Source organism: Trypanosoma brucei, chromosome 10, assembly GCF_000002445.2.
Source record: "Trypanosoma brucei brucei TREU927 chromosome 10, whole genome shotgun sequence".
Lineage (NCBI taxonomy): Eukaryota > Euglenozoa > Kinetoplastea > Trypanosomatida > Trypanosomatidae > Trypanosoma > Trypanosoma brucei.
In genome coordinates this window covers 3,680,396-3,690,195 of record NC_007283.1, presented here as the reverse complement: position 1 = coordinate 3,690,195, position 9,800 = coordinate 3,680,396, and the positions used below count along the sequence as shown (strand labels likewise).

Sequence of the window (9,800 nt, the reverse complement as noted above, 5' to 3'; positions counted from 1 at the left end):
GTGGGACGGCAAATGTCTCCTTTCATATGCCTGCGACACGGACCGGCTGTTAATAACACCAAACAAATGTTACCAAATGAGTTACCGACAGCCGATAGGGATAAAAATAATTATTTTTTTGTGTTTATTTTTTTTAAAAAAAAAGGGAATAGGAATAAGACGTGTTTTGAACTTATAAATATATATGCCACAAAAAAAAAAAAGAAAGGATGGTGTGGTGATTATTTTTTTTATAAAAAAAAACTCCTTTTCATGTTCTAAAAATTTGCATTCAAAACCCGATTATAAACAAACAATAAAAGAAAAAAAAAGTAAAGTAAAGTAAAGTTAAAATCGAACACAATACGTAATTTTTCTCCCCCATCCCACTTCCCCCGGGTGCAGTTGTGCTCGCTCCCAACTATGCGTGTAGCAGTTTTGCAGTTTTTTTTTTTGTTTTTTATTTGTTTGTTTTTTATTTTTTTTATTTTTTACCTCCCCTCTCCTTCCTCTCAACAACTAAAGGGAGAAAACTTGGCATATGAAGTAACAAAAGCAAAAAAAAAAGAAAAATAATAAGAGAGAAAGGGAAAAAAGGAGAAAAGGAGAAAGAAAGAAAGAAAAATAAGTGGTAGAAACGGAAATGGGGGCGGAAACAAGAACCAAAAAAGAAAAAAGAAAAAGATCGCACAAATACAAATAATATATATATATATATATATACACATACACAAGAAAAGAAAAACACAAATATCATACCCGCCTCCAAATTACCGTCCTCTAAACAGCAACAAAACCAAATAAAATATTTTTCGAACATGAACAAAAAAAAAAAAGAAGAAGTAGAAAAACAAACAAAAAGTTAATTTATACCTTTCATTCACATCATTAGTTCTAAACCTCCTTTTTTCTTGCCTTTTTTTATTTGTATAAATAAATATACTATTTTTTTTTTTGTTGTTGTTGTTTATGGACAAGCACAAAAACATGAAGGATCCACAGATTCAGATAAACAGACAGATAAATAGATAGAAAAGAGTCAAAAATAAAATGAAAAATAGAAACCGACGACGACACCAACAACAACAACAACGTAATAAAAAGAACATAATTTGGGCTGCATTAAATTATAGACCGACACAAATACAAATACAAACGGATGATTATGTGCATTTGTATGCCCAGTCCCATTATGTCATTTCCCTTTACTCCCCCCTAATTCACCGCTGAACCGAATAAAAATTTATAAAAAAAAATGAGAAAAATGCATACATATATTTTGTAGTAGTAATAGTAGTAATAGTAGTAGCGGTTATTATTATTATTTTTATTATTACTGTTATTGTTGTTATATAGATCTCAATTTCCCATTTCTAAAAACAACGAAGACTAGTAATAACCAAAAAAAGAAAAGGGAAAAGAAACAAAAAAAAAAGGAATCTTAGAGCACCACAAAGTGTAAATTGGCACCAATATGAAATTAATATAACTCTTTCCACTAATTCATTTTGCTTATTTGCCCCTCTCCATCCCTTTTCTCCCCCCCCCCCTCTCCTCTCCTCTCCCCGCCGCGACAATATTTAAATTTATGTGTTGCTGCTGCACAAAAGAAAGTAAAAAAAAACCAAAACAAAACAAAACAAAACAGAAACACCAAACTCTTCTCTCCTAACATCTTAATTATTATTATCATTATTGTCATTACTGTTATTAATTATTTCTGCATATTTTCTCCTCAACAAATATATAAATAAATATATAATATTTTCTTTTTGTTTGCTTTGCCTTATATATTTCTCTCTTTACTCTTTCCTTTCCCTCCCCCCCCCCCCAACAAGCATTCAAACAAACATATATAAATATGCATAAATACAAATGATTATATGAATAATTATATAAGACATAAACGAGATGAGAAATAGCAAACTCACCATATTACCATGAGTAATAAAAATAATAATAACAATAGTAATAATAATAATAATAATAACGGCAGAATGTGCGGCGTTGATGATGGCGTAACAGCAATTAATTGCATCATCGAATGGGAGGAGCAAGTGATATTTTTTTTTCCGTTTATTTTTTATTTTTGCAGTGCCTCAGTTACTTTGATCAATTTGTCACAAGATAAAAGAAAACAAAAACAACAACAACAACAAAAGGATTATAAAAAGAGGAGCATATAATAATAATAAAAGTGGTTGAATAGAAAAATAAACATAAAAAAAATGTAAATGAGTCTGTATTTATCCTTATTGAAAAACCGTTTGGAATTTTTTAAAAAAAGTCCAACAACGGCGCTCACACCGTAATAAAAGTAACGTAAAAAAAAAAAAAGGAAAACATATAACCAAATAAAATGATTTTTTTTTTTAAAGAGCAGAAAAAACAAACAATCAAAAAAACCTCTCACCTTGCTCTACACATCACATATTTTCTCTGTTACGTGACGTCAAACATTTTCTTTTTCTTTTTTACGTCATTTCCTCGCATCACTGCAGTGTTGTTTTTTTTTTTCCTTCTTTGCCTTCTTTATTGTAGTGGTAATGATACACATTCCTGCGCATTCTTTTTTTTTTGCTTTATTTTTTCTTTTAATTATTTTTAAAAAAAAGAAGTAATAACAATAGCAAGGAACAAGCGTGCAGAAACTCGATCACTAAACCCAACAAACATACGACAAACCAAACACATATTTGTTGTACTTCTCAAAAGGAAAAAAGAGAAAAAAGAAAAACGAAAACAGCGAAAGGGAAAAAAATGTTCCTTCACGTTTCTCACTCACTCACTCACTCACTCACCATAATATAACATAATATAATGTAATATAATGTAATATAATATACTTCTTTCTCTTTCCCTCTTCCCTTTATTTATATTATTATTATTTATTTATTTTTATTTTTACCTACTTTTTTTACCCTTTTTTTTCTTTTTGAGAGGGGAACCCTTTCGTTAAAGCGCACGCTCATTTATTTCCTTCCATTCACTCATTCACTCTCTATCATCATCAACATCATCATCTCCTGCACATTTACATAAATACACACGCATACAAACGTACGTACATGTACTATAATATATATGTCTGCACACGCGTGTTTGTGTGTATGCGCATGATGTAAACATCCAGGCAAACAAAAAAGAAGAAAAAAAGAAAGAAGAAGAACCAAAACAAAACGAAACAAGAATAAGAGGTAATGATAATAATAATAACAGTAATAATAATAAGAGGAAGAGGAAGAGGAAGAGAATGTGTAACAACTTCAAGCTTATACTTCCGGAACCTCTACTTCTCCTCTTTTCTTTCCTTTCTTTCCTTTCTTTTTTCTTTTTTCTTTTCTTTCCTTTAGTTACGCTCGCCTCGGAGTTTAAGCGCCAATTGGATATCCTTTGGGAACAGAGTAACACGGTTAGCATGCAACGTACAGAGATTTGCATCCATAAATACAGATGTAATATAAGTTTCAGTTGCTTCCTGAATAGCATCGACACATGCCGCACTCATGCGGTAGGAATCCTTCAAGTTTGACACCACCTCTCGTAAAAAACGGCGGAAGGGCGCCCGTTGGATGAGAAAATCGGTGGAACTTTGCAACCGCCGAATTTCGCGCAGGGCGACGGTTCCCGGGCGCCAGCGGTGGTGGCGTTTTTGCGGAGGTGTATTTTCGACTTTTTTGACGGGAGCGCGTGCCACCGATTGTATTGGGCGAGAGGCAACACTTTTGGGTCTCACCGGTCGCGGTGTTATTTTCTTCATTTGCGCCATGAATATAATCTAAGATATATATATATATATATCTTTTTACTTAATCTCTTTTTTTTCCTTCTTTTTTTTTAAAAAAAAAGAGAAAAATTGTTGATGGTAGCTTTATTTATTTATTTTCTTTTCTTTTCTTTTTTTTTTGGAAACCTCTTCGTTGTGGTGTATTAATCCCAACACCAAGACTTTGCTTCCGACCTTTTTTTTTCCTTTTTTCTTTTTTTTTTTTTCAAAACCTAAGCACACAAACGCACAGATGAACGGATATACGTGTGCAAAGATGTTCTTATTATAAATATTATTATTTTGGTACGTAATGAGGTATTTCTAAAAGCGTTTCCTTCACTTCTTTGCAAACTCTTGCACAAGGGAGATAAATAGAGTTGCGTTTCGGCTTTTCTCTTTTTTTTTTTTTTGAGGTGCCTTAAAAAAGAAAAGAAAAAAAATATTCTTTTCACTTGATGGAGAGTTTTCCTTTCACAAATAATAAGTTATATATATATATATATTATTCGTATATTTTTTGTTGTGAAGAGTAAAATAAATAGATAGAAGAAAAAAAAAGGGCACGAATAATTAGTAAGAACCCACAAAAGATAACATTTTCAGTTGCTGCAGTATTTGCATAAGGGAGGGAGTGTGTGTGTGTGTATGTTTAAGTGGGGAGGGAGGGAGAAAATTTAAAAAAAATTAAAAAATAAAATAAAATAAGAAGAAGAGTGTAATTTTTATCTAAAGCACAATTCGTGACGCAGTTTTGGACACATTCACTTCCCGGTTTCAAAATTACGCTGAAAACAAACCGAGAGAGAGAGAGAGAGGATGAAGAAGAAAAAAAAAACAACAAACATACATACAAGCACACAGAAACACACACACACACAAACACACAAGTATGTAATGGAATGACTCTGATCTTCATCATCTTTTCACTCTTATTAGTCACACTGGAAAGTAGATGACAAAAAAAGGTGAAGGGAAGAAGAAGGGAAAAAAAAAACACCGCTACGGGGTAAATATGTGGCAAAAACAACAACATCAACATCCGCGAAAATAAAAAATGATAAATGATAAAGAGAAAAAGAGAGAAAAATAAAGGAATATGCAACGAGCGGTTAAAGCAGCAGTGAGAAAATACCACCGTAAAAAGATATATCTATATCTATATATATATTTCCCAACTTCTTCTTTTTCTTTTTCTTTCCTCCTCTTCCTCCTGAAGGCCTCGTTGCGTTAGTTTACCGCCTCTCTCCAATATGTTTCTTTTTTTTCCTTTTTTCTCTCTTTTTTTTTTTCCACCTCTCCTCCACCCACCTCACCATTATCACTTCAGTGCTGTCCCCCCCCTCTCCCTACGCGCGCATGCACAAACACGCAAATAAATAAATATTTCCCCCCCTTTTTTTATTAATTATTTCATCACCTCTAAATCACAACTTCCTGCCACTAGTCTTTCCCCCTTTAGCTTTAATTTTAAGTTAGTGGCAAAAACATACTATTCACAACCGATGTTACATTGTTTTCCTTTCCTTCTTCTAATGTTTTTTTTTTAAAAAGAAGCAAGTAACAACTAACCACCAAATGAATTTCATTCAAACCGTTGTTGCATCGCCACTTCAACTCATATAAATAAATAAATATATATATATATATATTTAATCATTTATATAAAAAAAATTACTTCCCCAGCACCGCAGCATTCCTTCTGACGGTTCCGCCTAATAACCACAAATCGAAGGGAAATCCAACAAAGAGGTGCGAGAAACATACGACATGCAAACGCATGGTCACAACAATCACAATAATAATGTGATTTAGCCCCACAAGTTGTGAGTCCTCCCTAAAAAGGAAAGAAAAGAAATAATAATAAATGAGAAAAGAAAAAAGACGCTTCTCTTCTCTTTTTCTTTTCTTGTTTTCCTCTTATGTGTGCTGTGTTTTTGAAGTGGAACATCAAACCTCTTTCCGAATTTCCCCCCTTCCTTCCCACCCTGTTGATGTGGTCAGGAACACCATCCCACGAATGAATATGGGAGGAAGATAATTTAAAAAAAAATAAAACATATATATATATATATATATATATGGAGAGAGAGAGAGAGAGAAATTACCGTCACAAAACCGCAGCCTTCTCTCACACACTTCATGGGAATTCTCGCAACTGATGCAACAAGGAGTTGATAGAAAAAGGAGTATAGCGCAATGGCTACACGAATGGTTACAGATGTCAAATATGCTGGTCCTTACTCCTTCATTCACTTTCCCTTATATAAACCTGCACAACAATAACAACAACAACAAAGCAGTTCTTAATCCGGAGAGTTAGATATATATATATATATTCTTATCTAGTCGTCAAGAGGGGAAAAGAAGATGGAACGGAACGAATGCGCTAAACCCATTATGCACACACGTATATATATATATATATATATATATATATATATATTCTTATCTAGTCGTCAAGAGGGGAAAAGAAGATGGAACGGAACGAATGCGCTAAACCCATTATGCACACACGTATATATATATATATATATATATATATCCCCGGTAAACGGAGGGCAAAAAGGGGAAAGGTCGTTCCCTCCAAAGTAATATATATTTAAATATATATAATAGTAATAAATCTATTGATAGTTTTACGCTGCAGCCAAGGAAGGATGATACTGCCCCATGCCAGCAGACATAACTACCTCCCACTGCACTTGGCGCTGGTGAAGCTGAGAAACCAGCCAGTCCTCTGCTGTAGCAGCCAAACCTTCAGGAAGTCCAGCCAACTTCACTTCATACGATTCCGTCTCTGATGGTTCCCGCGGGAAGGGAGAGCAGCCACGGGGGTTAAAAATGGAGCAACAACGTTCCTCTGATGCCCTTTTTGCGACTTTCACAGGATCACTACCGGTATCAACCATGATGCGGTTTAACTGGATGGAAAATTCACCTCTACATCCCGCGCTAGACGGTCCATGAAAAAGAGTGAATTCCACACCGGGTGGTCGTGCCGCCACCTTTCCCGCGTTACCGTCCCGGGTTCTCTGGGAGTCTTCCACCATTCTTCTCTCGATAATCTTACCATTATATGTGATGCGATGCGTTTTACAGTAACCCACGATGGTTAGCTTCTGCAGTCCCATGTCCCGTCGTAGCAAATGACCAAGACTACTCTGAGAAGATAGTGAATTCAAAAATTTATTAGGGTCACGGAGCATAAGTCGAGCTACATCACCGGATATGTACGCGCGTCTCCGCTCGTAGCCCTTCACACCACCAGCGCTCCATTTTTCTTTCCGAAGCTCGAGGCTGAAGGCGGTAGGGGGGTTGCAACATCTCAACCGTAGTGTATACTTTTTAGCTGCCAAGGTTCCATTGGGGCGATCATCGAAAAAATAGTTTTCAAAATACTCTTCGTCACCATGATTGCCCTCTCGAATTCTCTTTAATCGTACGCTCTGCGAATGTGTCATTCGGGAAGCCTGTGAAGTAAGTGGTCCCAACCCTAACAAGGAAGATGCCATTTGCGTCACTCCAAAGGTAGGCTTATCGTTATCTACAGGTGGAGCCCCGCGCTTTGGAATCGGATCGAGACTGATCTCATTCTCCTCGTTTTGCCATCTACATACCTCTTCATAACCCTTGTTTCCCTTGATGCGGAGACGTACACACTGGGATTCTTCCTTCATTTCTTCAAGCTCCAAGGTGCGGGTCATGAAGCGATTCAGCTTTCCAGATAAGCTGTGGGTAAATTCTATGCCTTTCTCGTTCAGGTAATCCATCAAATCTTGACAGACGTCTGCGAGTGGATCAGTAACACCTTGCACTTCTACTTCATAAGATTTGAAATCACCCATTGGTACTTCATCCACATAAAGGCGTGGTGGGTCTGATTTATTCTTTTCCGATGCAACATCTTTGTCGGAACTGTGTGCGCTACCAAAGCCAAGATGTGGCACAAACTTGTATTGCCTTCGAGTTGTCTCAAAACTGGCAAAGCGCGTCAGTACCAACTCCTCGCCATATTCCTCAGAAGCCCTTGTTAGATATTCCAAAACCGTCTTAGCAGGTTCATCGCTGCTACGATTCTTCAACACGCTAACCAATGAATCTTCCTGCAGCATGTCATCAACATCTTTCGGTGTAAACGGAAACATTTCAAAAATGCCAGCAGTTTGTCCACCGACATCGACCGAACTGTTAGTCTTGAGAGTGAGAGAAACATGGCAAAGCATATTCGAGCCCTGAGCGCCTGCCAACTTCTCATCTTTACCGTCGGAAGACTTAAAAGGCACACGAAGCCGAAGCTGCACGTCCTTCGCCATCAAAAGGAAGTTAGGTGTATCAAAGTAAAAATCTTCATACTTCCACGTGCGTAAATGGAATGGCCGCAGCAGCTCCAACAGGCGTCGGAAGTCATCTTCGCTTTTCAAGAGCAGCTTAGCGTCCACTCGCATGCGTGTCATTTTCCCTTCTTTGTTCCACTCTCCTATCGTTTTGCTTCCCGTGTTGCTTAACAGATACTCAACGGTGCTACTCCAAATCGCGGTTTACAAAAGGGGATAGATGAAATAAACAAGCAAGCAAGCAAGTTAAAATTTATACTAACGAAAAAAAAAAAACACCACGACCAACAGCAGTAGCGGAAAGTAGCAGATGCTTCCGCCGCATGAGATCTCTCTCTCCCCTCCTCCTCCCTCCCTCCTTCCCTTCGTGTGGATACTTCCATCCAATGAACAGTTTCGCATTTCAAATTCTGTAGAAGCGGAAACAGCAAAAAACAAAAAAAAAAGAAAAGAGGAAAGAAAGGGAAAGAAAGGGAAAGAAAGAAAGAGAAAGAGAGGTGATTTCTTTTCTTTTCTTTTCTCCTCTTTTCTTTTTTAAAAGAAAAAAAAGAAAAAGGAAGTAAAGAACGGAGAAATGTCCATACACCAGCCACGAACAAGTGCTCCGAGTTCGTTACTTCCCCTTCTACTACAACCTTCTCACATGTTTGCCACAGGTTCTGGCATTTCCACCATAAGCAACGTATCATTACTGTAATCCACCATCATGAGGGCACGTACAGCAAGAATGACAGCTACCGATACAAAAAGAGCACTGAAAATACCAATTAAATATTGTCGGGATTCGGAAGACATCGGCTCTATTGGTGAAGGAGCCACCGGTACATCACCAAACTTTAATCGACGAGGAAACGCTGCAGAACCCGCACCGGCCATCGCAGCTGACGCGCACATCGTCGCAAACAACAGCGGTCCCACAAGCGTAATTAACCCAAAAGACGCCAGTCGTTTCATTGCTCGTATTTGCCGTACGCAAAAAAAAAAAAACGAGGCAGCACGAAACCAAAGAAAAAAAAAAGAGAGAAAACGCGAAACAACAGGTCCTAATATTGTCTATTGTTGTTCCTCCCGCTTTGGTTTTGCCGCTGAAATATAACTTCAACACGGCGAATTCACACGCTAGTTTTGTTGTCCCTGTCTTTCAATCTTTTCACTAGTTGTTTCTTCCCTTTATTATTATTATTATTATTGTTGTTGTTGTTGTTATTGTTTTTTTTTTTCCTTCTCCCTTTCCTCTCTCCCTCTCTCTCTCTCTCTCTTTACCTCTTTATCCTCAACTAACCTTCTTCCTTTTTAGCGTACTTTCCTTTTACGCTGTCGTATCCACTTGATGTTTCCCCCGCGCGCGATACGCAACGCAAGCAAATGTCACGTGTTGTAGTAGCCGCCAAAGTTATAATTACACGCACCAATGTGCAAATAAGTGCTACAGAAAAAATAGAGCGAATCGAAAAAATAAATAAATAAATAATAACCAATAAGAAGGGGAGAAGGGAAATTGAAGTGATTTGAGGTTCGTAAACGGAAGTGGAAGTACCAACAAACAAACAGACAAGTAAAAAAAAACAGAGGCAGATATAAACACATACACACACGGGCAAGGATCGAGAGAAGGAGAGGAGGGGGATTAAATTAATAAAAGAAAAAAAAACAGCAGAGAAAAGAGTTCAGTACTGCAAGGCTTCGCGAAGGCGAATGGTTGCACTAAATCCCAAACG

General features: G+C 37.0%; 3 protein-coding genes across 3 annotated transcripts, besides 46 other annotated features; all 3 read right to left on the bottom strand.

The window, feature by feature from the left end:
• Window positions 1-100: 100 nt before the first annotated feature.
• Window positions 101-144: a sequence feature (AT_rich).
• Window positions 145-220: 76 nt separating this feature from the next.
• Window positions 221-243: a sequence feature (AT_rich).
• A 55-nt stretch (window positions 244-298) lies between these two features.
• Window positions 299-328: a microsatellite.
• Window positions 329-423: 95 nt separating this feature from the next.
• Window positions 424-472: a microsatellite.
• A 59-nt stretch (window positions 473-531) lies between these two features.
• Window positions 532-602: a sequence feature (CT-rich).
• Window positions 603-681: 79 nt separating this feature from the next.
• Window positions 682-708: a microsatellite.
• A 187-nt stretch (window positions 709-895) lies between these two features.
• Window positions 896-935: a sequence feature (AT_rich).
• Window positions 936-1,213: 278 nt separating this feature from the next.
• Window positions 1,214-1,236: a sequence feature (AT_rich).
• A 24-nt stretch (window positions 1,237-1,260) lies between these two features.
• Window positions 1,261-1,288: a microsatellite.
• A 3-nt stretch (window positions 1,289-1,291) lies between these two features.
• Window positions 1,292-1,331: a microsatellite.
• Window positions 1,332-1,380: 49 nt separating this feature from the next.
• Window positions 1,381-1,418: a sequence feature (T-rich).
• Window positions 1,419-1,498: 80 nt separating this feature from the next.
• Window positions 1,499-1,549: a sequence feature (GA-rich).
• Window positions 1,550-1,582: 33 nt separating this feature from the next.
• Window positions 1,583-1,629: a microsatellite.
• A 29-nt stretch (window positions 1,630-1,658) lies between these two features.
• Window positions 1,659-1,698: a microsatellite.
• Window positions 1,699-1,719: 21 nt separating this feature from the next.
• Window positions 1,720-1,747: a sequence feature (AT_rich).
• Window positions 1,748-1,924: 177 nt separating this feature from the next.
• Window positions 1,925-1,969: a microsatellite.
• Window positions 1,970-2,103: 134 nt separating this feature from the next.
• Window positions 2,104-2,214: a sequence feature (T-rich).
• Window positions 2,215-2,560: 346 nt separating this feature from the next.
• Window positions 2,561-2,593: a sequence feature (AT_rich).
• Window positions 2,594-2,689: 96 nt separating this feature from the next.
• Window positions 2,690-2,740: a sequence feature (T-rich).
• Window positions 2,741-2,755: 15 nt separating this feature from the next.
• Window positions 2,756-2,780: a microsatellite.
• A 1-nt stretch (window position 2,781) lies between these two features.
• Window positions 2,782-2,824: a microsatellite.
• A 23-nt stretch (window positions 2,825-2,847) lies between these two features.
• Window positions 2,848-2,886: a sequence feature (A-rich).
• A 233-nt stretch (window positions 2,887-3,119) lies between these two features.
• Window positions 3,120-3,177: a sequence feature (CT-rich).
• Window positions 3,178-3,210: a microsatellite.
• Window positions 3,211-3,230: a sequence feature (CT-rich).
• A 42-nt stretch (window positions 3,231-3,272) lies between these two features.
• Window positions 3,273-3,330: a sequence feature (A-rich).
• Tb10.61.1090 (histone H3 variant) lies at window positions 3,329-3,748 on the bottom strand (the record flags this gene model as incomplete). Its single annotated transcript, XM_822914.1, has 1 exon — window positions 3,329-3,748. One exon carries the CDS (start codon window positions 3,746-3,748, stop codon window positions 3,329-3,331), a length of 420 nt encoding a protein of 139 aa, XP_828007.1.
• Window positions 3,749-3,857: 109 nt separating this feature from the next.
• Window positions 3,858-3,885: a microsatellite.
• A 56-nt stretch (window positions 3,886-3,941) lies between these two features.
• Window positions 3,942-3,972: a microsatellite.
• A 56-nt stretch (window positions 3,973-4,028) lies between these two features.
• Window positions 4,029-4,050: a sequence feature (AT_rich).
• A 173-nt stretch (window positions 4,051-4,223) lies between these two features.
• Window positions 4,224-4,255: a sequence feature (AT_rich).
• Window positions 4,256-4,417: 162 nt separating this feature from the next.
• Window positions 4,418-4,453: a sequence feature (AT_rich).
• A 132-nt stretch (window positions 4,454-4,585) lies between these two features.
• Window positions 4,586-4,634: a microsatellite.
• A 367-nt stretch (window positions 4,635-5,001) lies between these two features.
• Window positions 5,002-5,037: a sequence feature (A-rich).
• Window positions 5,038-5,365: 328 nt separating this feature from the next.
• Window positions 5,366-5,397: a microsatellite.
• Window positions 5,398-5,585: 188 nt separating this feature from the next.
• Window positions 5,586-5,630: a sequence feature (T-rich).
• Window positions 5,631-5,782: 152 nt separating this feature from the next.
• Window positions 5,783-5,803: a sequence feature (AT_rich).
• A 1-nt stretch (window position 5,804) lies between these two features.
• Window positions 5,805-5,828: a microsatellite.
• Window positions 5,829-6,156: 328 nt separating this feature from the next.
• Window positions 6,157-6,191: a microsatellite.
• A 72-nt stretch (window positions 6,192-6,263) lies between these two features.
• Window positions 6,264-6,290: a microsatellite.
• Window positions 6,291-6,337: 47 nt separating this feature from the next.
• Window positions 6,338-6,372: a sequence feature (AT_rich).
• A 12-nt stretch (window positions 6,373-6,384) lies between these two features.
• Tb10.61.1110 (hypothetical protein, conserved) lies at window positions 6,385-8,202 on the bottom strand (the record flags this gene model as incomplete). The annotated part of the gene is made up of 1 exon (XM_822913.1): window positions 6,385-8,202. The coding sequence occupies one exon, from the start codon at window positions 8,200-8,202 to the stop codon at window positions 6,385-6,387; it is 1,818 nt and encodes a 605-aa protein (XP_828006.1).
• A 209-nt stretch (window positions 8,203-8,411) lies between these two features.
• Window positions 8,412-8,449: a sequence feature (GA-rich).
• A 70-nt stretch (window positions 8,450-8,519) lies between these two features.
• Window positions 8,520-8,574: a sequence feature (T-rich).
• A 9-nt stretch (window positions 8,575-8,583) lies between these two features.
• Window positions 8,584-8,616: a microsatellite.
• Window positions 8,617-8,721: 105 nt separating this feature from the next.
• Tb10.61.1115 (hypothetical protein, conserved) lies at window positions 8,722-9,036 on the bottom strand (the record flags this gene model as incomplete). Its single annotated transcript, XM_822912.1, has 1 exon — window positions 8,722-9,036. One exon carries the CDS (start codon window positions 9,034-9,036, stop codon window positions 8,722-8,724), a length of 315 nt encoding a protein of 104 aa, XP_828005.1.
• A 216-nt stretch (window positions 9,037-9,252) lies between these two features.
• Window positions 9,253-9,293: a microsatellite.
• A 12-nt stretch (window positions 9,294-9,305) lies between these two features.
• Window positions 9,306-9,341: a microsatellite.
• A 191-nt stretch (window positions 9,342-9,532) lies between these two features.
• Window positions 9,533-9,556: a sequence feature (AT_rich).
• Window positions 9,557-9,800: the final 244 nt, after the last annotated feature.